The sequence below is a fragment of the Onychostruthus taczanowskii genome, unplaced genomic scaffold (assembly GCF_017590055.1).
Source record: "Onychostruthus taczanowskii isolate IOZ18803 unplaced genomic scaffold, ASM1759005v1 scaffold112, whole genome shotgun sequence".
Taxonomy (NCBI): Eukaryota; Metazoa; Chordata; class Aves; order Passeriformes; family Passeridae; genus Onychostruthus; species Onychostruthus taczanowskii.
The window spans coordinates 923,223-948,357 of record NW_024497852.1 but is presented as its reverse complement, the minus strand read 5'-3'; the positions used below and the strand labels follow the sequence as shown (position 1 = coordinate 948,357).

General features: G+C 59.9%; 1 protein-coding gene across 1 annotated transcript in view; it reads right to left on the bottom strand.

Annotated features, from left to right (window-relative positions):
* Positions 1-373: 373 nt before the first annotated feature.
* FBN3 (fibrillin 3) overlaps positions 374-25,135 on the bottom strand; it is a 77,765-nt gene continuing 53,003 nt past the window's right edge. The window contains exons 30-61 of the mRNA XM_041424737.1: positions 24,149-24,274; positions 23,672-23,794; positions 23,274-23,396; positions 22,504-22,665; positions 21,997-22,065; positions 21,635-21,760; positions 21,054-21,179; positions 20,560-20,709; positions 20,234-20,305; positions 19,151-19,276; positions 18,799-18,924; positions 17,813-17,938; positions 15,881-15,997; positions 15,655-15,783; positions 13,802-13,921; positions 13,427-13,552; positions 13,195-13,347; positions 12,618-12,683; positions 12,223-12,348; positions 11,868-11,987; positions 11,141-11,263; positions 10,577-10,708; positions 9,549-9,674; positions 8,919-9,125; positions 8,091-8,216; positions 7,407-7,529; positions 5,870-5,986; positions 4,584-4,712; positions 4,047-4,166; positions 3,028-3,259; positions 2,537-2,705; positions 374-748 (exon numbers count right to left, since the gene is read on the bottom strand). Coding sequence (XP_041280671.1) covers positions 374-748; positions 2,537-2,705; positions 3,028-3,259; positions 4,047-4,166; positions 4,584-4,712; positions 5,870-5,986; positions 7,407-7,529; positions 8,091-8,216; positions 8,919-9,125; positions 9,549-9,674; positions 10,577-10,708; positions 11,141-11,263; positions 11,868-11,987; positions 12,223-12,348; positions 12,618-12,683; positions 13,195-13,347; positions 13,427-13,552; positions 13,802-13,921; positions 15,655-15,783; positions 15,881-15,997; positions 17,813-17,938; positions 18,799-18,924; positions 19,151-19,276; positions 20,234-20,305; positions 20,560-20,709; positions 21,054-21,179; positions 21,635-21,760; positions 21,997-22,065; positions 22,504-22,665; positions 23,274-23,396; positions 23,672-23,794; positions 24,149-24,274 — 4,391 coding nt within the window. The remainder of the gene's footprint in view (positions 749-2,536; positions 2,706-3,027; positions 3,260-4,046; positions 4,167-4,583; positions 4,713-5,869; positions 5,987-7,406; positions 7,530-8,090; positions 8,217-8,918; positions 9,126-9,548; positions 9,675-10,576; positions 10,709-11,140; positions 11,264-11,867; positions 11,988-12,222; positions 12,349-12,617; positions 12,684-13,194; positions 13,348-13,426; positions 13,553-13,801; positions 13,922-15,654; positions 15,784-15,880; positions 15,998-17,812; positions 17,939-18,798; positions 18,925-19,150; positions 19,277-20,233; positions 20,306-20,559; positions 20,710-21,053; positions 21,180-21,634; positions 21,761-21,996; positions 22,066-22,503; positions 22,666-23,273; positions 23,397-23,671; positions 23,795-24,148; positions 24,275-25,135) is intronic.

The window sequence follows — 25,135 nt, the reverse complement described above, 5'->3', positions numbered from 1 at the left end:
TGCAGGGATCAGCTGGGAGAGGCAGGAGGGGAAGCCCAGCCGGGCAGAAGGGGCTGCAGACCCCCCAGAGCAGAGCATCATCCCCAGAGGTGCTGACCCCACGGGGACATCCCCCAGGGCTGATCCCAGGGACATTCCATGTGTCTGATCCCAGGGACATTCCCGCGGCTGTCCTGCTGGGTGCTGACCCCAGGGACATTCCCCGTGGCTGACCCCAGGGACATTCCCCGTGGCTGACCCCAGGGACATTCCCCGCGGCTGTCCCAGCGCTGGCGGCGGCGGTGGCAGGAGAGGAGCCCGTTGTTCGCGGGGTGGGTGGCGAGGGGCAGGGCTGCGCTGTCGGGTGGGACTGGGGGGGTCTCTGGTGCCTTCTTTAGTAGAGCTGGAGCTGCAGCTTCATCCTCAGCGCCTGGCCCAGCTCCCCCGCCAAGTAGTCGAGGTGGTTGCTGGCCTCGAGTTTGTGCAGTTCCCGCCGGCGGGGCAGGGCCACGCTGACGATCTCCAGCAGGTAGGTGCCCGGCAGGATTTTCTTGCGGCCCAGGTGCAGGAAGCTGAGCCCCTCCTTGTGGTGGATGCGGAACAGCCCCTCGTCGTTGCCCTGGGCGATGGCGTAGCGCACGCGGTTCTCCAGCGGCTCCAGGGCCGGCAGCAGCTCCAGGATGTGCTCCTTGTGCGCCAGCTCCGACAGGTTCAGCGTCATGGACAGCGGCGCCTCCACGTCCATGCTGGCCAAGTTCACGGCGTGCTCCTGCCAAGGAAAGGGGGCAGGTGTCACCCAGGGGACAGCGGGGACAGTGGGTGTCACCCAGGGGACAGCGGGGACAGTGGGTGTCCAGCAGAGGCAGTGGGTGTCACCCAGGGGACAGCGGGGACAGTGGGTGTCCAGCGGAGGCAGTGGGTGTCACCCAGGGGACAGCGGGGACAGTGGGTGTCACCCAGGGGACAGCGGGGACAGTGGGTGTCACCCATGGGCAGACAGCCTGTGGTCAGCAGGCGGGAAGAGACACTTGGTTATGAGAAACCTGCAGTTCTTACAGAAATCTTATAGAGTTCTTATAGAAACCTTATAGAAATCTTATAGAGTTCTTATAGAAATCTTATAGAGTTCTTATAGAAATCTTATAGAGTTCCTATAGAAATCTTATACAGTTCCTATAGAAACCTTATAGAAATCTTATAGAGTTCTTGTAGAAATCTTATAGAAATCTTATACATTTCTTATAGAAATGCTATACAGTTCTTAGAGAAATCTTAGAGAAATCTTATAGAGTTCTTATAGAAACCTTATAGAAATCTTATAGAGTTCTTGTAGAAATCTTATAGAAATCTTTAAAAAATCTTATAGAAATGCTATACAGTTCTTAGAGAAATCTTAGAGAAATCTTATAGAGTTCTTATAGAAATCTTAGTTCTTGTAGAAATCTCATACAGTTCTTATAGAAATGCTATACAGTTCTTACAGAAATCTTATAGAGTTCTTATAGAAATCTCACATAGTTCTTGTAGAAATCTTATACAGTTCTTAGAGAAATCTTATACAGTTCTTGTAGAAATATCATACAGTTCTTATAGAAACAGTGGTGGAATTAAGACCTGATTGGCCTTTAAGAATCTTCTTTCATGCTATGTGTGACCTATGAGTAGTACACTCTGGAGAACTATATCTATAAACAGATGAACTATAGATGAACTATTTCTATCTATATATTTATATATATATCTAATAGAGAACTGTGCCTATAAACAGATTAACTATATTATCTATCTATCTATCTATCTATCTATCTATCTATCTATCTATCTATCTATCTCTAACAGAGAACTATATCTATAAACCATATCTATGTGGTTACAGAGAGAGAGATAATAATTGCTGGAATTCTTTAGTCTAAGTTTCTCACAGCTTCCCAGGATTGTCTGGGAGAGCTATGGCTCTCTCAGTTCAGAGAATATGGAATTACTACATTCAGGGAAGGCTCAGGGGCAGGAAAAGGTGGGTTTGGTTTAGGGAAATTCAGCCCTAAATCAACTTTGGGAAGTGACAGCTTTGGGTTTCTTGGTGTGCTGGTTGTGCCTCTGGCACTGAATTCCCAGCACACAGCTCCCACCCCGGGGAGGATCAGTAACTTCATTCTCCTTCCAAGCCCTAAAAGGACCTCTCCTGCCCAGGGCTGTGAAATTCCCGGGAGAGCTTTGGACAGAGGCCAGAACTCCCTCTGAGGAACAGCACCATGGAGTGGTCTGGGCTGAAAAAGACCTTAAAAAGTCTTGTTCCAGCTCCATGGGACACCTCCCACTATCCCAGCTTGCTCCAAGCCCTGTCCAGCCTGGCCTTGGAGAATTCCAGGGACGGGAAACGTGAGCTTTATTCCCTGTTTTCACAAGAAGGGCTTGGGGATGCCAAACCTGGGCAGACAGGGATGAGCTGCTGGCTCTGCCTGGACTGAGGGAATGGGATCCACTGCAGTTGTGTATTCCTGAAGGGATGCAGCTCCTGCCTTGCTCCAGCCCCTCCAGGATGCCCTGGATTTCTCACCTGGTGCCTCTCCGTGCCGTTGACGCTGCGCCGCTGCCGGCCCCTCTTGGGGTACCCGTTGATCTTGCACTCGTAGCAGGTCTCGGGGGACAGCAGGTTGTCCTCATCCTCCTCCTGGGGCGCAGGCAGGTAGGGACCCTTCCCAAATCCCAGGCCAGAAATGCAGTGGCTGGTGGCAGAGGAGCAGAGGGAATCCATGAACCCAACGGAAATGCCACCGCTGCCGGGTTCCCCGTGTGGGAAACACCCAGGGGAACGTGTGGGGTGCGGCAGAGGACGTGCCCAAGAGACACCACAACAAGGTGGTTTCATTAATTAACAGATTAATTAATGCACTGGGTGTAACCACAGAGCACCTGCTGGCACCCCTGGCATCAGGCACGCAGGGCAGGAGACGCGCTGGCACAGGCTGAAGGAGGAGAAGCTGGGGGCTCCTTGTCCCACATCCCCCCACAATTCCCAGCTGGGGACGCCCCTCTGGCCCTCCTTACCCCTGTCCTGCTCGGAAGTAGCCCCCAGGGCAGCCACAGAGGTACCCCCCGTCCGTGTTGGAGCAGCCGTAGCTGCAGGGGCTGCCCCCGGCCGAGCACTCGTCCACGTCCTGGCAGCCCCCGAAGGCCTGGTCGAAGTCGAAGCCCGAGGGACAAACGCACTTGAAGCTGCCCAGGGTGTTGTAGCAGGAGGCAGAGCCACAGGCAGAGGGGCTGGAGCACTCGTTCTCATCTGCACGGAGCCGTGGAGGGTGGAAAGGTGGGGACACGGAGTCACCGAGTGATGGCATGTCCCCCATGGGTACAGGGTAGCTCCCATGGGTACAGGACACTCCCCATAGGTATGGGGTACACCCCACAGGTATGGGATACACCCCACTGGTACAGGATACACCCCACAGGTGTGGGCTGCATCCTACAGGTACAGGATGTATCCCACAGGTATGGGATACACCCCATGGGTACAGGATACACCCCACGGGAACAGGATACACCCCACGGGTATGGGATACACTCCATGGGTACAGAATACACCCCACAGGTACGGGATACACCCCACAGGTGTGGGGTGCATCCTACAGGTACAGGATGTACCCCACAGGTATGGGATACACCCCACAGGCACAGGACACCTCCCCCAGGCAGGGGACACCTCCCAAGAGCAGGGGACACCTCCCCAGGGAGGGCACAGCTCCCAGGGCAGGGCACAGCTCCCCCAGGGCAGGGCACAGCTCCCCCAGGGCAGGGCACAGCTCCCCGGGCAGGGCACAGCTCCCCAGGAAGGGGACACCTCTCCCAGGCAGGGCACAGCTCCCCCAGGGCAGGGCACAGCTCCCAGGGCAGGGCACAGCTCGGGCAGGGCAGGGCACAGCTCCCCGGGCAGGGCACCAGGGCACAGCTCCCCCAAGCAGGGCACAGCTCCCCCAGGGCACAGCTCCCCCAGGGCAGGGCACAGCTCCCCGGGCAGGGGACACCTCTCCCAGGCAGGGCACAGCTCCCCAGGTGTGCCCCCCACTCACCCACGCACTGGTTCCACTGGTAGTGCTGCACGTAGCCCTGGGGGCAGCCGCAGCGGTACCCCCCGAGCACGTTCTGGCAGCCATGCTGGCACCGGTGGTTCCCGTCACACTCGTCCACATCTGCACCCGAGGGACACACAGCGAGTGAGGCACTGTCCCCTGGCCCTGGCTCAGCCTGGCACCCTCCAGGCTGCTCCTGTGCCTCCCTCTGGCTCTGCAGTTCTGCAGTTCTGGGAGATGAGTGACACCCCCGGCTCCCAGGCATCCCTGCTGGGATGTCCCTGACTCCAGCTGAGGCCTGGGCTGTCCCCAGCTCTGCTCTGCTTCAGGCTGAGATGTCTCCTGCTGGAATTTGGCACCATTCCCTTCCCCAAGGATCATCCAGTCCAACCCCCAGCCCTGCCCAGACCCCCCAACAACCCCACCCCGACCCTAAGAGCGCTGTCCAGACACCCCTGGGAGCTCCCATCTGGACTGGGGCTCCTCAGAGAACCTCAGAACTGCTCCCATGGAAGCTCCCTGGAGCCCCAGCCTCACCTTCACAGTTGACCCCGGAGCTGTCCAGGGAAAATCCCTTCTGGCACTCGCAGTTGTAGCTGCCCGGGGTGTTCAGGCACTGCCCTTTGGCTCCACACAGGGAGGGCTGAGCTGTGCACTCGTTGTTGTCTGCAAAACACCACCAGGAGGGCTTTGTGGCCACCTGGAAACCCATCCCTGGCCACTGGAAATCCACCTGGAAATCCACCTGGAAACCCATCCCTGGCCACATGGAAATCCACCTGGAAATCCACCTGGAAATCCATCCCTGGCCACATGGAAATCCATCCCTGGCCACTGGAAACCCACCTGGGAACCCATCCCTGGCCACCTGGAAACCCATCCCTGGCCATCTGGAAATCCACCTGGAAACCCATCCCTGGCCACCTAGAAATCCACCTGGAAATCCACCTGGAACCCCATCCCTGGCCACCTAGAAATCCACCTAGAAATCTACCTGGAAATTCACCTGGAAACCCATCTCTGGCCACCTGGAAACCCATCCCTGGCCACCTGGAAACCCATCCTTGACCACCTGGAATCCCATCCCTGGCCACCTGGAAATCCACCTGGAAATTGGAAACCCACCTGGGAACCCATCCCTGGCCACCTGGAAACCCATCCCTGGCCATCTGGAAATCCACCTGGAAACCCATCCCTGGCCACCTAGAAATCCACCTGGAAATCCACCTGGAACCCCATCCCTGGCCACCTGGAAACCCATCCTTGACCACCTGGAATCCCATCCCTGGCCACCTGGAAATCCACCTGGAAGTCCATCCCTGGCCCTGTGGCCACCTCAGATGCTGGGGCAGAGCCCAGGCTGAGCAGCAGAGGGACAATGCAGCCACTGCCAGGGTGAGTGCAGAGGGGCAGGGATCAGTTTGGGGAGTCTGAGGGCTGGGAAGCCTCTCCTGAGCCAGAGCTGCTCCGAGGGAATGGGCAGGGCAGGAATTCAGGAATTCTGCACTCACCAATGCAGGAGGAGTGGTGCTGGGTGAAGCCAGGGGGGCACTTGCAGTTGAAGCCCCCGATGACGTTGACACAGAGGAACTGGCAGTTGTGCTGCTTGGTGGAACACTCGTCCAAGTCTGGAGGGACAAGGAAAAGGTCTCAGCTCATCCCCCTGAGGCTGTGACACCTCAGTGGCCCTGTGGATGCACAGCAGCAGCCCCGGGAACAACACCCCTGAAGTTCTCCCAGGGGAAGGAGAAAGGAAGCCTCTCCTGAGCCAGAGCTGCTCCGAGGGAATGGGCAGGGCAGGAATTCAGGAATTCTGCACTCACCAATGCAGGAGGAGTGGTGCTGGGTGAAGCCAGGGGGGCACTTGCAGTTGAAGCCCCCGATGACGTTGACACAGAGGAACTGGCAGTTGTGCTGCTTGGTGGAACACTCGTCCAAGTCTGGAGGGACAAGGAAAAGGTCTCAGCTCATCCCCCTGAGGCTGTGACACCTCAGTGGCCCTGTGGATGCACAGCAGCAGCCCCGGGAACAACACCCCTGAAATTCTCCCAGGGGAAGGAGAAACCTGTCCCCACCTCGGGGTAACACAGACACATCTGGAAAATGCAGGGGTGCTCCCCTGCCTCTCCTGCAAGTCACAAATCCCAAGGGCACAGGATACACCCCAAGGGCACAGGATACACCCCATGGTACAGGATACACCCCAAGGGCACAGGATACACCCCATGGGCACAGGATACACCCCAAGGGCACAGGATACACCCCATGGGTACAGGATACACTTCACAGGTACAGCATACCCTCTCCTGCAAGTCACAAATCCCAAGGGCACAGGATACACCCCAAGGGCACAGGATACACCCCATGGTACAGGATACACCCCAAGGGCACAGGATACACCCCATGGGTACAGGATACACCCCATGGTAGAGGATACACCCCATGGGCACAGGATACACCCCAAGGGCACAGGATACACCCCATGGGTACAGGATACACTTCACAGGTACAGCATACACCCCATGGGTACAGAATACACCCCACAGATACAGGATACACCCCAAGGGCACAGGATACACCCCATGGGTACAGGATACACCCCATGGGTACAGGATACATCCCAAGGGTACAGGATACACCCCATGGGCACAGCATACACCCCATGGGTACAGAATACACCCCACAGATACAGGATACACCCCAAGGGCACAGGATACACCCCAAGGGCACAGGATACACCCCATGGGCACAGGATACACCCCATGGTACAGGATACACCCCATGGGTACAGGATACACCCCATAGGCACAGGATACACCCCAAGGGCACAGGATACACCCCATGGTACAGGATACACCCCAAGGGCACAGGATACACCCCATGGGCACAGGATACACCCCAAGGGCACAGGATACACCCCATGGGCACAGGATACACCCCATGGGTACAGGATACACCCCATGGGTACAGGATACACCCCACAGGAAGATGCAGGGATGTTCCCCAGCCTCTCCTGCACGTCACACCTCCCAGGCTCTCCCAGATCCTCAGGCCAGGCTCCTCAGCACTGGGGGGGTGGGCACAGCCCCAGCCTGCCTGGTGACAATGCCACGTGCAGGGGACATCCCTCTGAGCTCCCTGGAGCTCAGGATATGCTGTGCAGATTCCAGCCAAGGGCCAGGAGCATTTTTTTCCCCTGATCAGGCACACCTGGAGCGTGGGAGGGTGAAAGCCTCACGCAGCAGCCCAGCGTGGCACCTTTCCCCACATCCTCCTGCTGACATTTGTCCCTGTCTGGCTGGGCTGTCCCCTCTCCCCCAGCTGCCAGGGGGAGGCAGCTCTCTGCTCCTGGCTCTGTACCTTTGCAGATCTTGCCGTCCTCCTGCAGGACGTAGCCCCGGGGGCAGGAGCACTGGTAGCTGCCCTCGGTGTTCTTGCAGATGAAGTTGCAGGGCTTTGGGGACTGGTTACACTCGTCCAGATCTGCACTCCAGACACAAAACACATCAGGTTGTGCTGCTGGGCAGGGTCCCCTGTACCCTTCAGACCTCCCAGCCCACTCAGGGTCTCCTGAACACAAGGTGGTGCCAGGGGTGAGATATCCCCATGGATTCTGGCATTTCTGGACAAACACCCCATTTTCACTCTCCAGGAAGCAGCTGAGCAGAGCCAAGGGCTTTGGGGGAGCAGCTCAGTTCGAGCCAGCACAACAAATCTGGGACAAATCCTGCTGAGAGAGCGCTGTGACTCCAGATGTGCCTTTTATGCCTACATCTGGATCCCAGCACGGCGCTCAGCCTGGGGGGGGGTGGGGGCTGGCAGCTCCCAGATCCCAGCTCAGCATCCCAGTCCTTGCCAGCCCCTGGGCTCGGGGAAGACACGGAGCTCATTTTTAAGGAGTTAAAGAAGGACCTGGAGGTGAACAGGGGGGAGCAGCACAGCCACAACCCTCGAGGAGCCGAGGGAAGGGCGGGTCCCGGGCGGGGCTGAGGAGCGGGGAGGGCAGCCCGAGGATGCTGGGGTCGCACAGGGGGCCCGGCTCACCCTGGCACGCCGTGCCCGTGATGTCCGGGGTGTAGCCCAGCCGGCAGTGGCAGCGGAAGGAGCCGATGCTGTTGATGCACTGCCCGTTCCTGCACAGGTTGGGCAGCACCTTGCACTCGTCGATGTCTGTGGAGGGGCAGGAGGAGCTGTCAGCGCCACAGCTGCTCTGTCCCCAAATGCCAGGGCAGCTCGCTGGCCACGAAAAGCTTATCTGGTGTTTGTTATCAGATAATTCACACAGCACAAGTGCCTCGGAGTTATTTTGGCGCCGTGGTCTGGCAGCTCCCAACTGCCAATAAACATCCCCCGGCTAAAGTGGGAGCTGGGAAGAGAAACTGGGTTTGTGGCTGAGCTGTCACAAAGCAGAAATCCTCTGCCCATTCCCTGGAGGTGTGTGGGGCTTCTCCCCAGAGCAGGGATGGAGGCTGAGGGGACTCTGTTAATTTATCATTATTTCCATGCTAAGTTACATTTGGCTCCTGATCAATCCTATTTCTTTTGCCAGCTTTAACACCCCGATATCTGCACAGTTTATGTTCTGCTGTAGTCTACCACTTTTCATTTTACACTGTGTGATAAGTAATTCTGATTAAGATCTTTTATCTCCTTTGTTAATAAACAACTCATTCTACAACAGACCTGATCTTAAAGGCCTAAACCCTTGAAGGCCAGAGGGATTCCTTAAAATTAATCCAAAAATCCAAGGCTGGTCTGAAGCTCCCCTCACCCCATGACAGGCTGGATTCTCCCACAGAGCTGGGGAACCCTGCAGAGGCTCCGTGTCTGCTCTGGGGGGACCATCCCTGTGCCCACCCCTGCCCCACTCACCTCTGCCATCCGTGGAGTAGCCGGGGCCGTGGGGACACATCTTCTTGTAGTGGGCAGTGCCAGGCAGGGGGCAGAGCTCGCACTGGGGGCCCCAGCTGCGCCCGCTGTTGCAGCAGCACTCGGACTTGGTGACCAGGTTGCGGTTGGTGGAGGACATCTGGCACATGGTCTGCAGCACCTCCGTGAAGCAGAAGCCCTGGCGGGTGTCTGGGCACGGAAAGGGGACACACAAATGCAGGGTCTGAGGCAGTGCCAGCACCAGGGGGGATGGAGCAGGCGGTGCCAGGGAACCTGGGGGGGTTTGGATAAAGGCGATGCTCCGACAGTGGTTTGGGTTGGAGGGACCTTAAACCCACCCTGTGCCACCCCTGCCGTGGCAGGGACACCTCCCACTACTCTAGGGTGCCCCAACCCCCATCCAACCCGGCCTTGAACAGCTCCAGGGGCAGCCAGAGCTTCTCTGGGCACCCTGTGCCAACCCCTCCCAGGGAACAATTCCCATCCGCCAGCAGGAAGCCATCCCCTGTGTCCCTGTCCCCAGTCCCTTCCCGCTCTCTGAGCCCTTCTGAAGACCCCCAGAGCCGCCTGCTCCGCCGGGGGGGCGCTGCAGCAGCCCGGGAGGGACATTACCGATGCACTCGGTGCCCGAGGGACTGACTTCGAAGCCCTCGTTGCAGTCGCAGCGGTAACTGCCGGCCGTGTTCACGCAGCGCCCGTTGGGGCAGATGCCGGGCTTGGTGCGGCACTCGTTCTCATCTGCAGGGAGGCACCACACACACACAGCCCTGCTGAGGCCGGGCACAACCCTCCCCAGCTCCCCACTCCCCGTGGAGAGCCCTCACTGAGCCCCTGAGGATCCCTTCTGTGTTTGGGCAGCTGGGAGGAACCTCCACCTGCCCTGGGGAGAACATCCACCCATCCCAGACCTCTTCCAGAGTAGGGTGGGCAGAATTCAGCTTCCCTGGCTTGCCCATGCTCCAGCTGCTGCTGGGACTGGATTGGACTGGATTGGATTGGACTGGACTGGATTGGATTGCATTGGGTTGGATTGCATTGGATTGGATTGGATTGCATTGGAATGGATTGGATTGGATTAGATTGGACTGGACTGGACTGGATTGGATTGGATTGCATTGGATTGGACTGGACTGGATTGCATTGGATTGCATTGGATTGCATTGCAATGGATTGCATTGGATTGGATTGGATTGCATTGCATTGCATTGCATTGCATTGCATTGCATTGCATTGCATTGGAGCCGTCTCTGTCCCTGCAGCTCTGGGTTGCTCATTCCTACCCATCCCAAAAGCAGCTTGGAACACTCAGGAAAACTCAAAGACAAGGACGCGTGGCCCAGGGCTGTGTCACCCTCGGGGTGACACACAGGTCCAGGGATGGACAGAGGTTTTGTGTGTCCTACTGGGACACTCAGGAAGTTGTGACACGTGGGAAAGCCCAGGGAGGAGCCCGAGGATGTAAACCAAGAAGGATGTAAAGCAAAGAGGGATGTAAAGCAAAGAAGGATGTAAAATAAAGAAGGATGTAAAGCAAAGAAGGATGTAAAGCAAAGAGGGATGTAAAGCACAGGTCCGTGGGTGATCCCTCAGAGAGGAACATTCCTGTCTGTGCCCCAGGAATGCCCAGGCTGCCCTGGTACCTGTGCAGCCCTCGCCGTCGGGCCTGCGCTGCATGCCAGGAGGGCAGATGCACATGAAGGTGCCGATGAGGTTCTTGCAGAGCATCCCCCGGGACTCGCAGTCATGCAGCCCCTCTGCACACTCATCCAGATCTGCAACGAGACCCATCAGAGCCCCTGCCAGCCCTGCCAGCCCAGCCCTGCCACCTCTGCCCTGCCCCATCCCTCCCTGCAGCCTCGGGCCAGGCCGGCTGGCACACAGGTTAAAAAACATCATAAAATGAGTTGGGACTTTGAAACTCATCCAGTGCCAGCCCTGCCATGGCAGGGACACCTTCCACTGTCCCAGGCTGCTCCAAGCCCTGTCCAGCCTGGCTTTGGACACTTCAGAAATCCAGCCCCAGCTTCTCTGGGAAACCTCCCCACCCTCCCAGGGAAGAATTCCTTCCTACCAGCAGGACACCAAGGCGGGTGACGGTGAGAAAAGCCAGCGCAGAATTCCCACCTTCCCTGTGCACACCTGGCCAGGTGCAGGGGCTGGGGACACTTTGGGCCGTGCCCTGCTGGCTGCAGAAGGGGTTTTACCTCTGCACATCCTCCTGTCCTCCCGCAGGGCGTACCCAGAGGGGCAGGTGCACTCGTAGGAGCCGAAGGTGTTGATGCAGCGGAAGGCGCAGAGCAGGGGGTTCAGGGAGCACTCGTTGATGTCTGCAGGGAGGAGGGGACAGAACTCACCTGGGTGCCCTCAGCAGGGGCAGGAGCTCCCCAGGGCACATCCACCCTCGCTGGGCATCCATCCCAGCAGAGCTTTGCTCCACCAAAGCCTCCTGCTGTGGTCTGCCCTTGCAGAGGGGCAGAGCCCTGGTGTCCCAGCAGCTTTGGTGGGAATGGGCTGCTGCTCCTTGGGGAGGCAGCTCCTGTGCTCATCCAGGGCTCCAGGGCTCCTCCTGGGCTCCAGAGGGAGCTGAAGGAGCCCAATGTGGAGAGGAGCCTCATCCAGCTTTTCCACCCCATCCACGGGGGGCTGGTCCAGGCAGGGACCAGCATGGTAGGAATGAAGGGATGAGCCCAGGCAGGGACCAGGGGGTCCCACAGAGCCCACATGGTGGGGATGAAGGGATGAGCCCAGGCAGGGACCAGGGGGTCCCACAGAGCCCAGCATGGTGGGGATGAAGGGCTGTGCCCAGGCAGGGACCAGGGGGTCCCACAGAGCCCAGCATGGTGGGGATGAAGGGATGAGCCCAGGCAGGGACCAGGGGGTCCCACAGAGCCCACGTGGTGGGGATGAAGGGGCTGTCCCCCAGGTCATTACCTTCACAGGTCATCATGGGCCCTGGCTCGAAGCCCTCGTCGCAGGCGCACTCGAAGCCTCCCACCACGTTGGTGCAGGTGCCATTCCCACAGGGATTGCCAATGGAGCACTCGTCCGTGTCTGGGGAGCACAGCAGCGTGAGGAGGAGGAGGAGGAGGAGGGTGGGGAAGGGCTGGGCTGGGCTCTGGCAGGCAGAGCACTCCAAGTGTCCCAGCAGAGCTGGGATGGAAGGGAAGGGGCAGGGGAGCAGCAATTCCCTCCCTGCACGTGCACACACGGATCCATCCCCTCTGGAGCGAGGGGGATGGAGCAGGAGGGAGCAGGGCACCCCCCCCAGAGCCCCCCAGAGTCTCACCCACGCAGTTGACCCCGGTGTAGTCCAGGTTGTAGCCGAAGGGGCACTCGCAGCGGAAGGAGCCGTCGGTGTTGATGCAGGCGCCGTTGATGCACACCCCCAGGTTCTCCGAGCACTCGTTCACGTCTGGAAATGGAAAATGCAGCTTCACACGGCCACAAAGAGCCCTGTCCCCTCAGCACTGCCAGGGGATGCTCAGGGGAACCCGGGAGTTTCGGGTGTTGCCTTTCCAGAGCTGAGGGATGAGCCCCTGGTGAGCAGTCTGGGGGGTTTGGGGGTGCCCGGCCCCGTGTGCCCCCAGGATCCCACCCTGCTCTCCAGCAGCCCAGGTCTGGTCGATTCTAGGCAACAACCCCCCAGCCCAAACTTCTGCTCGTCCCTCCACGCAGCCTCACCTTCCCTGGTGTCACCTGGGCCTGGGATGGCCCCGTGGCCATAGGGACACAGCTCCTGGAAGGCAACTGCAAGAGAGAGGAAAGTGGGAATGAAAAGAGAAAGGCAAGTGGGATGTGCTGATGGGATTCTGCTGCCAGCAGCTGAAACGGGCTTTGAAGACCACCACTGCTCCCATGGGGACACACCCACTGCTCCCAGGGGGACACAGCCATCTCTCCATGGGGACACAGCCATCTCTCCATGGGGACACATCCACTGTTCCCATGGGGACACAGCCACCACTGCTCCCATGGGGACACAGCCACTGCTCCCAGGGGGACACAGCCATCCCTCTTCCATGGGACACCCACCACTCCCATGGGGACACAGCCTTCTCTCCACGGGGACACACCCACTGCTCCCATGGGGACACAACTATCCCTCTCCCATGGGGACACACCCATCCCTCTCCCATGGAGACACAGCCATCTCTCCATGTGGACACATCCACTGCTCCCATGGGGACACAGCCACCACTGCTCCCATGGGGACACCCACCACTCCAATGGGGACACATCCACTGCTCCCAGGTCGTACCGTTCCCCTCCTGGGGGCACAGCTCGCAGGGGTCTCCCCAGCCCTCCCCGGGCATTTTGCTGCAGCAGCACCGAGCCTTGGTGGTGTTGAAGGCCTTGGGCACCGAGCACTTCCCGTTGTCGAAGCGAGTGAAGCAGAAGCTCTGGCGAGTGTCTGGGGGAGGATGGGGACGTGCCAGGGTCAGGGAGATTGCCGGGAATTTGTGCGGGAATTCCGGGAATCGGGCACTGACCGAAGCAGCGGCGGCCGTTGTCGGACAGCACGAAGCCCGGGGGACACACGCACTGGAAGCTGCCGGGGGTGTTGGTGCACGTCCCAAAGAGGCAGATGTTGGGCTCCTCTTCGCACTCGTTGATGTCTGGGAGCAGCAGGGACACAGCCAGGGGTCATTAGAACAGCTGAGGGGGGTGGACACCCCCCCTGCCCCACCCCACAGCCCACCCGCAGGGAAAACGGGCACAGCAACACCCCCGAGCCTCCCGTGCCACCGAGCCGGGCTTGCCCGGCTCCCAGCAGGGCTTTGGGGGTGCTGGGGTGCCCTGGACCCCTCGGGAAGGACAGGCTGGGCTGTGCAGGGGCCGTGCTGGGGGCACAGAGCCGGCCTCACCAATGCAGTTGTCGTTCTGCACCTCGTAGCCAGGGGGGCAGATGCAGCGGAAGGAGCCCTCCAGGTTCTGGCAGGTGCCTGGGGAGCACGTCCCGGGCAGGCTCACGCACTCGTTGATGTCTGGAGAGGGGAAAACAGCCAGGGGTGGTGTTGAGGTGAACACCCCATGTGTGGAGACACAAGGCTTGACCCCATTTCAGATTTGTTATGTTATATATGATACTAAAATACTACACTAAAACTATACTAAAAGAACAGAGAGAAAAGAAAGATCAGAAGGCTACAAAGAACAAGAATAGAATAGAATAGAATAGAATAGAATAGAATAGAATAGAATGGAATGGAATGGAATGGAATGGAATGGAATAGAATAGAATAGAATAGAATAGAATAGAATAGAATAGAATAGAATAGAATAGAATAGAATAGAATGCACAACAAAATCCTGTGACTGCTCACAGCCTCAGGTGGCTGTGGTTGGCCATCAATTGAAAACAATCCACGTGGAGCAATGGATGATGAACCTGTTGCATCCCACAGCAGCACACAGTTATTGTTTACATTTCTTTCCTGAGGCTCCCAGCTCCTCAGGAGGGGAAAAATCCTAGGAAAGGATTTTTAATAAAATGTCATAGCTACAGGGGTGGGGTCTGGGCTCTGCTCTGAGCACCTGGGGGTGCACCAGGCCCTGGTTTCCCCCAAAGGTGACAGGGAACAGGGGAAATATTTCCAGGATGGTTCCCAGGGCATCCCTGGTGGGACTTTAGGGCATGGACAGGACTTTTGTCCCACTGCCTGCAGGTCCCAACATGTGAGAGGACAGGTCTGGAGGGAGGTGGAGGCAGGGAGGGAGCAGTCCAGCTTCCCAGGGGCATTTCAACAGCAGGCTTTGCTTCCAGGGGACTTGTGGGTGCTCCTGGAGAATGCCACCGCTGGGACCAGCTTGGGGACCTCATGGGCAGCACCAGCCGGGCCAGAGGAGCGGACACTGGAGGGGACATTGGAGTGGGCACTGAAGGGGACACTGGAGTGGGAACTGAAGGGGACACTGGAGTGGGCAGTGGAGTGGACACTGGAGTGGACACGAGTGGACACTGGCGTGGGCACTGGAGTGCGAACTGAAGGGGACACTGAAGGGGACACTGGAGTGGACACTGGAGCAGACGCCAGAGTGGGCATTGGAGCGGGCACTGAAGTGGACACTGGAGTGGACACAAGCAGGCACTGGAGTGGACACTGGAGTGGGCACTGGAGTGGACACTGGTGTGGACAATGGAGTGGGCACTGGAGCAGACACTGGAGTGGACACGAGTGGACACTGGCGTGGGCACTGGAGTGGGAACTGAAGGGGACACTGAAGGGGACACTGGAGTGGACACTGGAGTGGACACAAGTGGACACTGCAGTGGACACCAGAGCAGACACTGGAGGGGACACTGGAGCGGGCACTGGAGTGGACACTGGAGCAGACACCAGAGTGGGCATTGGAGCGGGCACTGAAGTGGACACTGGAGTGGACACAAGTGGGCACTGGAGTGGACACCGGAGCGGACACTGGAGTGGACACTGCAGTGGACACCGGAGCAGACACTGAAGGGGACACTGCAGTGGACACAAGCGGGCACTGAAGGGGACACTGGAGCAGACACTGGAGTGGGCACTGGAGTGGACACGAGCAGACACTGGAGTGGACACTGGAGCGGACACTGGAGTGGGCACTGGAGTGGGAACTGAAGGGGACACTGAAGGGGACACTGCAGTGGACACTGGAGCGGGCACTGAAGTGGACACTGGAGTGGACACGAATGGACACTGAAGTGGGGACACTGCAGTGGACACGAGCGGGCACTCACCCACGCAGTTCTTGCCGTCGGGCGTGCGGTCGTAGCCCTCCTGGCACAGGCACTGGAAGGAGCCCACGCTGTTGATGCACTGCCCGTTCCTGCACACCTGCCCCACCAGCGACGAGCACTCGTCCACGTCTGCGCAGAGCCACGGCAAGAGCGTCAGGTGCCACCTGCGGCCACCCCGGCCCGGTGAGCCCGGTGAGCCCGGTGTCCCCGGGGCCCGGGGACTCACCCATGCAGTCGTTGTTGTGGGTGAGCTCGAAGCCCGGGAAGCACAGGCAGTTGTAGGAGCCCACGGTGTTCTTGCAGGTCCCGTTGCCGCAGGGCTGCCGGTCACACTCGTCGATGTCTGCGGGGACGAGGACACGCCTGAGAGGACAGGTGGTGGCAGGGCACAGGGACAGCCTGGAGGGACACTCGGCTGTCCTTGGCAGCGGTCTGGAGTGGCACTTGTGTCCCTCTGGAGTGGCACTGACCAGGGGAGTGACCTGAGTGTGACACTGACCCAGGGGATGTGACACTGACCCAGGGTGGATGACACTGACTCAGGGTGGGTGACACTGACTGGGGGGGTGACTCTGACCCAGGCGGGTGACACTGACACAGGATGGGTGACACTGACCCAGGGGGGTGACACTGACCCAGGTGGGTGTGACACTGAACCAGGATGGGTAACACTGACTGGGGGGAGTGACACTGACCCAGGTGGGTGACACTGAACCAGGATGGGTGACACTGACTGGGGGGAGTGACACTGACCCAGGGGGTGTGACACTGATCTGAGTAGGGTGACACTGACCTAAGGTGGGTGACACTGACCCAGAGTGGCTGACACTGACCCATGTGGGTGACACTGACCCAGGGTGGGTGACACTGACCCAGAGTGGCTGACACTGACCCAGGATGGGTGACACTGACCCGAGCAGGATGACACTGACCCAGGCGGGTGACACTGACCCAGGGTGGGTGACACTGACTGGGGGGGTGACTCTGACTCGGGGTGGGTGACACTGACTCAGGGTGGATGACACTGACCCAGGGTGGATGACACTGACTCAGGGTGGGTGACACTGACTCAGGGTGGATGACACTGACCCAGGGTGGATGACACTGACTGGGGGGGTGACTCTGACTCGGGGTGGGTGACACTGACTCAGGGTGGATGACACTGACCCAGGGTGGATGACACTGACTGGGGGGGTGACTCTGACCCAGGCGGGTGACACTGACACAGGATGGTCAGGGTGGGTGACACTGACTGGGGGGGTGACTCTGACTCGGGGTGGGTGACACTGACTCAGGGTGGATGACACTGACCCAGGGTGGATGACACTGACTGGGGGGGTGACTCTGACTGGAGTGGGGTAACATTGACCCAGGGTGGCTGACACTGACCTGGGATGCCTGACACTGACCCAGGATGGGTGACACTGACCTGGGATGCCTGACACTGACCCAGGATGGGTGACATTGACCCGGGGGATGTGACACTGACCCAGGGGGTGTGACACTGATCTGAGTAGGGTGACACTGACCTAAGGTGGGTGACACTGACCCAGAGTGGCTGACACTGACCCAGGGTGGGTGACACTGACCCAGGTGGGTGTGACACTGACCCGGGAGATGTGACACTGACCCAGGTGGGTGTGACACTGACCCGGGGTGGGTGACACTGACCCAGGATGGGTGACACTGACTGGGGGGAGCGATACTGACCTGAGCAGGGTGACACTGCCCCAGGATGGGTGACACTGACTGGGGGGCTGACACTGACTGGGGGGAGCGATACTGACCTGAGCAGGGTGACACTGCCCCAGGATGGGTGACACTGACTGGGGGGCTGACACTGACTGGGGGGAGCGATACTGACCTGAGCAGGGTGACACTGCCCCAGGATGGGTGACACTGACTGGGGGGCTGACACTGACTGGGGGGAGCGATACTGACCTGAGCAGGGTGACACTGCCCCAGGATGGGTGACACTGACTGGGGGGCTGACACTGACTGGGGGGAGTGATACTGACCTGAGCAGGGTGACACTGACCCAGGATGGGTGACACTGACCCAGGATGGGTGACACTGACCCGGGGGATGTGACACTGACCCGGGGTGGGTGACACTGAGCCAGGTGGGTGTGACACTGACCCGGGGGGGTGACACTGACCCATGCACATGGTCTGCTCCCCGGTGGCCTTGAAGCCGTTGTGGCAGATGCACACGTAGCTGCCCTCGGTGTCCACGCAGTCGCCGTGGCTGCACACGTTGGGGATCTCCTGGCACTCGTTGCGACCTGGAACGGAGCCCAGGGGTGCAGGTGAGGGGCAGGGAGGGACAGCTGGGGACAGCAGAGCCCTGCCCACGGTTTTGGAGAGCTGACTTGACAGACAATGAGATTTATGGGCTGTCATCCCCGAAAAAAGGGGGCTGTGATCAGGTGTGGGCTCAGGTGTGTCCCAGGTGTGGGCTCAGGTGTGTCCCAGGTGTGTTTCTCAGGTGTGAGTGGCTCAGGTATGACAAGGTGTGTCCCAGATGTGTTTTCCAAGTGTGCCCAGGTGTGATCAGGTATGACTGAGTGTGGACCAGGTGTGTCCCAGGTATGTTTTTCAGATGTGAGTGGCTCAGGTATGACCAGATGTGATCAGGTGTGGCCCACGTGTGTTTCCCAGGTGCGATCAGGTGTGTCCCAGGTGTTCCCAGGTGTGTCCCAGGTGTGTCCCATCTGTGCCCAAGTGTTTCCCAGCTGTGCCCAGGTGTGTTCCAGGTGTGTCCCAGGACTGCCCAGCTGTGCCCAGGAGTGCCCAGCTGTGCCTGGTGTGTCCCAGGTGTTTCCCAGGTGTGTCCCAGCTGTACCCAGGTGTGTCCCAGCTATGCCCTGGTGTGTCCCAGGTGTGTCCCAGGTGTGCCCAGGTGTGTCCCAGCTGTGTCCCAGGAGTGCCCAGCTGTGTCCCAGGTGTGTACCAGCTGTGCCCAGGTGTGTCCCAGGTGTATCCCAGCTGTGCCCAGCTGTGCTAGTAGTGCCCAGGTGTGTCCCAGCTGTGCCCGGTGTGTCCCAGGTGTGCCCAGGTGTGTCCCAGGTGTGTCCCAACCGTGCCCAGGTGTGTCCCAGCTGTGTCCCAGCTGTGCCCAGCTGTGCCCAGCTGTGTCCCTTACCCACGCAGGCGCCCCCCGGGGACAGGCGGTAGCCGGTGGCGCACTCGCAGCGGAAGCTGCCCGGGATGTTGACGCACTCGGCGTGCCGCTGGCACAGCGTCTCCCCGCTGCTGCACTCGTCGATGTCTGCGGGGACAGAGGGCACAGGGACACCGGGATGGCACCGGGATCGGCCGAGGCGGGGCTGGGATCGCTGCTCCCGGCGGCAACAGCCCGGGATCAGGGAGCGCAACTCCCGGTGCTGTGCAGGACATCCCGAAAATCCCCCCTGGAGCTGCCGGCAGCCCCGGGGCCGTGTCCCGGGGCCGTGTCCCGGGGCGGGAGGAGCGGAATTCCCGCGGGGAGGCGGTACCTTCGCAGATGAGCAGGATGTTGTTGTAGCTGAAGCCGATGGGGCACTCGCAGCGGAAGCTCCCGATCTGGTTGATGCACACGCCGTTGGTGCAGATCGCGGGGATCTCGCTGCACTCATCGATATCTGCAGCAATGCAACATCAGCGTCCCAGCCCTGCATCCCGGGAATGCTCCACAGCATCAGCGTCCCAACCCTGCATCCCGGGAGTGCTCCACAGCATCAGCATCCCGGGAATGCTCCACAGCATCAGCATCCCAGCCCTGCATCCCGGGAGTGCTCCACAACATCAGCATCCCACTCTTGCATCCCGGGAATGCTCCACAGCATCAGCATCCTCCCCTCTACATCCCGGGAATGCTCCTCAACATCAGCATCCCACTCTGCATCCCGGGAATGCTCCACAGCATCAGCATCCCCCTCTGCACCCCGGGAATACTCCACAACATCAGCATCCCACCCTCTGCATCCCGGGAATGCGGGGAGGTGTGCATCCCGGGAATGCTCCACAGCATCAGCATCCCCCTCTGCACCCCGGGAATGCTCCTCAACATCAGCATCCCACCCCCTGCATCCCGGGAATGCTGGGAGGTGCTGGGAGAACACTCCCATTCCCCTCAGAGGATCGGAAGGAAAGGGCCACCAGGAAAGCAGCCCTTGGGTGGTGCAGGATGAACCCTGCAGGTCATGCCAGCCTCGGGCTGCTCCACAGAATTTTGGGAATGCAGCAGAGCCACACAGGTTTTCGGAGTGTGGCATTGCTGACACGTTTTGGGAAGGCTCCCCCCAGGACGTGGCCCCTGCTTGCTCTGAGTGTGTCCCTGCAGTGACAGCTCAGCTCTGGGAGCAGGCTGGAAATGGGGAGCCCAGGGGGTCACTGGAATACTGGGATGGCTCTGGGGTCCCACCACCAACTCCCTGTGTCACACTTCCTTCCCAGGAAGAGAAGATTAACTCATCTCCACCACTTCAGTCCCTGCTGAAGCCTCTTCTCCTTGCCCCAGCCTTTAATTCCCTAAGTGGGAAGCTCCCAGGGGATGACAGGAGCAGCCCTGGCCCGGTGGGGATGCAGGATTCACTCACCAATGGGCTTCCCTGTGTGGATGTCAATGATGAATCCGGGGGCTTGGTTCCCACACAGGATCTGGTACTCGGCTGGAAAGGGAACACCGAGGTCATGGCAGTGCCCAGGGAGGGCCAAGAGTGCTGGAATTGGGGTCTGAGGGGCACCAGGGGCTCCCCACTGTGCTTGGAGTCACCTCCAGAGCGCTCCCCTTTCTCTCCATTTACTTTGTTGGTGTCCATGCCCCAAATTTCATGGGAAAATGGGAAAACTGACAGGACAGGGATCACACGGGAAGGACTTAGAGTGGGCAGGGGTGGCACAGGGACCCTGTGGGGGCACTTACGGCTGGCAGGGGTGGGACAGGGCTCGCAGGGTTTGTTCCAGGCCTTGCCAATGTTGTAGGAGCAGCAGCACATCTTCTTGGTCATGTTGAAGGACAGCTCGTTCTCACAGGTGTCGTTGTAGTTGCGGTAGCAAACGCTCTTCCTCATGTCTGCAATGGCAGTGCCAGGCTAGGGACAGCCCCGGGAATGGCACTGCCAGCCCTGGGAATGGCACTGCCAGCCCTGGGAGTGGCACTGACAGCCCTGGGAATGGCACTGCCAGCCCCAGGAACAGGAGGACAGATCTCCAAATGGAGCCCAAACCATGCCCAATCTGTCACCCAGAGCAGAGCCCTGAGTGCCACATCCAGCTCTGAATCCCAGCCCCTGTTTCCAGCACTTCTGCTCCATCCCCTTGGCACAGCCCCTCTGGGATGGCAGTGCCAGCCCCCTCCCCAGAGATCTGGACCATTCCCCGTGGATCTGAGCCCTCCCCATGATCCCAGGGCCGTACCCATGCAGTTGTTTCCCCCGTTGACCTGCATGTACTCGGGGGGGCACACGCAGGTGTAGTTGCCCAGGGTGTTGTAGCAGGTGCCAGGGCCGCAGATCCCGATGTGGGCAGAGCACTCATCAATGTCTGTGGGAGAAAGGAGGCAGAGCACTGGGCACGGGTGGAGAAGGGCACGAGGTGGGCCGGGGGTAGGCTTGGCACGAGGGACGGGTGGGCTTGGCACAGGGACAGGTTTGTGATGAGGGAATGTGGAAAGGAAAGGGGAAGGGGTGTTCCCAACCATTCCTGGGCAGCTGGTACACACGGTCATCACCTTGGCACACACACAGGGTGCCACCCCTGTGTCCCCAGCCCCTGGAGCAGGTGCCACCCCCTAGAGCAGTTGCCACCCCTGTGTCCCCAGCCCCTGAAGCAGACGCCACCCCTGTCCCCAGCCCCTGGAGCAGGTGCCACCCCCTGTCCCCAGCCCCTGGAGCAGGTGCCACCCCCTGTCCCCAGCCCCTGGAGCAGGTGCCATGCCCTGTCCCCAGGCCCTGGAGCAGGTGACAGCCCTGTCCCCAGCCCTGTCCCCAGCCCGGTACCCTCGCAGATGCGGGTGTCCTCGTTGAGGTAGTAGCCCAGGGGACACTCGCACTGGAAGCTGCCGAAGGTGTTGACGCAGTTCCCGCCCTGGCACAGCCCTGGCAGCTCCTGGCACTCGTCAATGTCTGAGGGGGGACAGCAGTGGGACATTTTCACTGCCTGTGCCACCCCCCAGCTGCAGAGAGCTCAGCCCAGCCCCGCTCTGGATCGTGGCTGGAGCACGGCCAAGGAAAGCCACACTTTGTGCCCATCACTTGGGGGTCAGCGGGCACCCAGGGCCATGGCACAGAGTGTGCCACAGGGCTGGCATCCCCCAGCACCCCGTCCCTCAGGAAGGGCCGTGGGAACAGGGATAACTCACCCTCCAGGATGACAGTGATGGGGTTGGGCCGGAAGCCTTCTCCCCCAGGGCACAAGGTCTTGTACTCGGCTGTGGAGAGAGGCAGCAGGGGGGCTGAGGGGCTCCCGGGGAGCAGCAGGGTGGGCAGAGCCAGGAGAAGCCCAGCAGGAGCAGCCGTGGGGCTGTGGCCAGGGCTGGCATGGAGCAGCTCCATCCCCATCCCCAACTGAGCCATCCCACAGCCTGCCCTCCCTTCCAAGGGGGAATTCCACATTCCCCCCCTCCAGCCCACTGCACTGGCAATGAAAGATCCCAGCCTGGCCTACCCCACCCCACTTCACCACTGCCCTGCCCTGGATGGATGGATGGATGGATGGATGGATGGATGGATGGATGGATAGATGGATGGATGGAGCAGCACATCCCAAACTCAGCACCTCCAATCCGGGTCGAGGATCCACCAGGGAGCCACCCTGCCCCTCTTCCCTCCTTCCCAGCCGTGTCCATGCCAAGCTTGTCCCCACTCACTGGTGTTGGCTGGAGGGCAGAGCTCGCAGGGGTTGCCCCAGGCACGGCCCAGGGAGCAGCAGCAGGAGGCACGAGTGACCCCCACGCCGATCTCGGCGCTGCAGGAGATGCCCCCATCCCCTCGGTCCTGCGTGTCCAGGAAGCAATTCCCAACGCGGGTATCTGCACAGACACGGCTGCTGAGCAAAGGAACCTCCCCTGCAAAGCTTGGGGTGTGGGAGGAATGGAATCATGGGATGGTTTGGGATGGAGGGGACCTTGGAGGTGACCCCGTTCCACACCCTGCCAGGGGCGGCAAAAATGGGAAATCTTCCAGGGATAAGGAAAAATTGGGGGTTACTGGGGCCCTGTGCTGGGAGCTGGGTGGGATCACGGAATCCCAAATGGTCTGGGCTGAAGGGAATCTGAAGGATCATCCTGGCCATGGGCAGGGACACCTTCCACTGTCCCAGGCTGCTCCAAGCCCCATCCAACCTGGCCTGGGGCACTGCCAGGGAATAAACACAGCTCCAGAGCTGCCCTGGAGCAACATGGCTGCAACAAGAGGGGCACCCACAGCGGTGACAGTGACACCAGCTGGGGCACACTCCACAGCACGTGGGTTCTGCTGCTGCTGCAGGGTTAAACCCACGGGGGACAGCCAGGCAGGGACAGCCAGGCAGGGACAGCCAGGCAGGGACAGCCACCCTCGTTGTGCCCAGCTCCAGCTACACAGGACCAGCAAGAAGGACCCCGAGGGTGGGTCTGGGTGGGTGGGAGGTCGCACTCACCCACACAGCCCACCCCCGTGGGGTTCAGCTCGAAGTCCTGGGGGCAGTTGCACAGGTAGCTGCCCGGGGTGTTGACGCAGAGCCCGTTGATGCAGTTCACAGGGTCTGCACACTCGTTGATGTCTGAAAGGACGGACGGACGGACGCTGAGGATCAAGGTGAGCACCGCCGGGAGAGCCCAGCCCAGCCTGAGCTCTGTGCCCAGGTGTACCCCCAGCCCACGGTGCCCCCTCCAGAACAGCCCCTGCCCTGTGCCACCCCCAGCTCCCTGCCCAGAGGAGGAGCAGAGCCACCCTCAGCAGCAAAGACACCTCGGGGACCACGGATTGCTTTGAGGGTGCCATGGATGGTGCCAGCTGAGCCCAGCAGAGCCCAGAGCAGCAGCCAGGAGCCCTGACCTGTGCAGTTGCCCCCACTCCTGTCCAGCTCATATCCATCGTCGCAGGCGCAGCGGAACATCCCGGGCAGGTTCTGGCAGGTGCCAAAGACACAGATGTTCTGGAAGGTGCATTCGTCAATGTCTGCAAAACAGGGACAGCTGGGGACAGGCTGTGGCAGGGTGAGGGCCAGGACAGGCTGCTCCTGCTCCCACCTCCTCCCAGCTGTGACCAACCCAGCCCAGGATGGTCCTGGTGCCATCTGAGACAATCTCCTGGGGGAGCTGGGCTGCCTCTCCCACTGTCTCCCCTCAGCCCTGCTCTCCTGGCTTTCCATTCTGCAGGAATCCAGGCTCAGCCCAACCTCTCTGAAGGCTGGGGACCGAGCGCTGCCAGGGGCAGAGGTGGCACCTCAGTAGCCTGGCACCAGCAGGAGGCTCAGGAGGTGCCAGCAGAGGACAGAGAGGGCCAGGAGGGGGTCAGAGCCCTGGCACTCACCCTGGCAGGCCTTGCTGTCCTCGGTGGGGTTGAAGCCCATCTCGCACTCGCAGCGGTACCCGCCGGGGGCGTTGAGGCACTGCCCGTTCTCACACAGGTTCACGTTGTCTGCACACTCATCCACGTCTGCAGGGAGGGACACGGGGCTGGGGGCTGCCCTCAGCCAGCCCAGGGGACCCCAGGAGCGTGCCCACCCTCTGCTGGGAGGCTGCAATTGCTGCCATGGCCCTGAGCCTCCCCAGAGCCCTGTGAGGAGGTGCTGGATCCTGCTGGAGGTGTCTGTGGCACAGACTGGGCTGCCCTGTGCTTCGGGGAGCCCCAGCCAAGGCAGCACCCAGCAAGGCTGGTGGCTCAGAGGGGCTGTCCTGGATTGAAAGGTTATGTGTGTGCTCTACTTCCTCTGTCAGAGGTGGGACAGGTATCTCCTGTTCACTGGGCAGTTTTCTTTATCTCTTCCACAGCCAATCCTCCCTCCAGGAGATCTCTGCTGTTAATGGGCCATTAATTGTTAATTATCTTCTGTTAACAGGCCAGTGAGTGTCAGTGCATGGCTGATAAAATCCCATCATCCCACTGGGAGATGCTCCGCCCAGGGGAGGAGCCAAGCATTCCTTCCTGGATATAATCGGAGATTTTGGGATACCACAGCAGTCTTTTCCCACTGCATTCCCAGAGGAGCAGCTTTCTCCTGCCCTGCATTCCCAGAGGAAGAGCAGGCCCATCTCCAGCAGCCCTGGAGCTCCAGAGGAAAACTCCAGCCTTGTGCAGGATCCCTGCTCCAGCAGAAGCACAGCTGGCACTGCAGGAGGGCTGAGCCCCCATGGGATGGGACTGTGCCACCACCCTGACCCACAGGGCTCAGCTCCTGCTCTGACTCTGTCAGCAGCTGTGGGTTTTTTTGTTTGCACCATTACATTGGTATTTTTAATTTCCCTAGTAAAGACCTGTTATTCCTACTCCCACATCTTTACACTTAATTTCAAAATT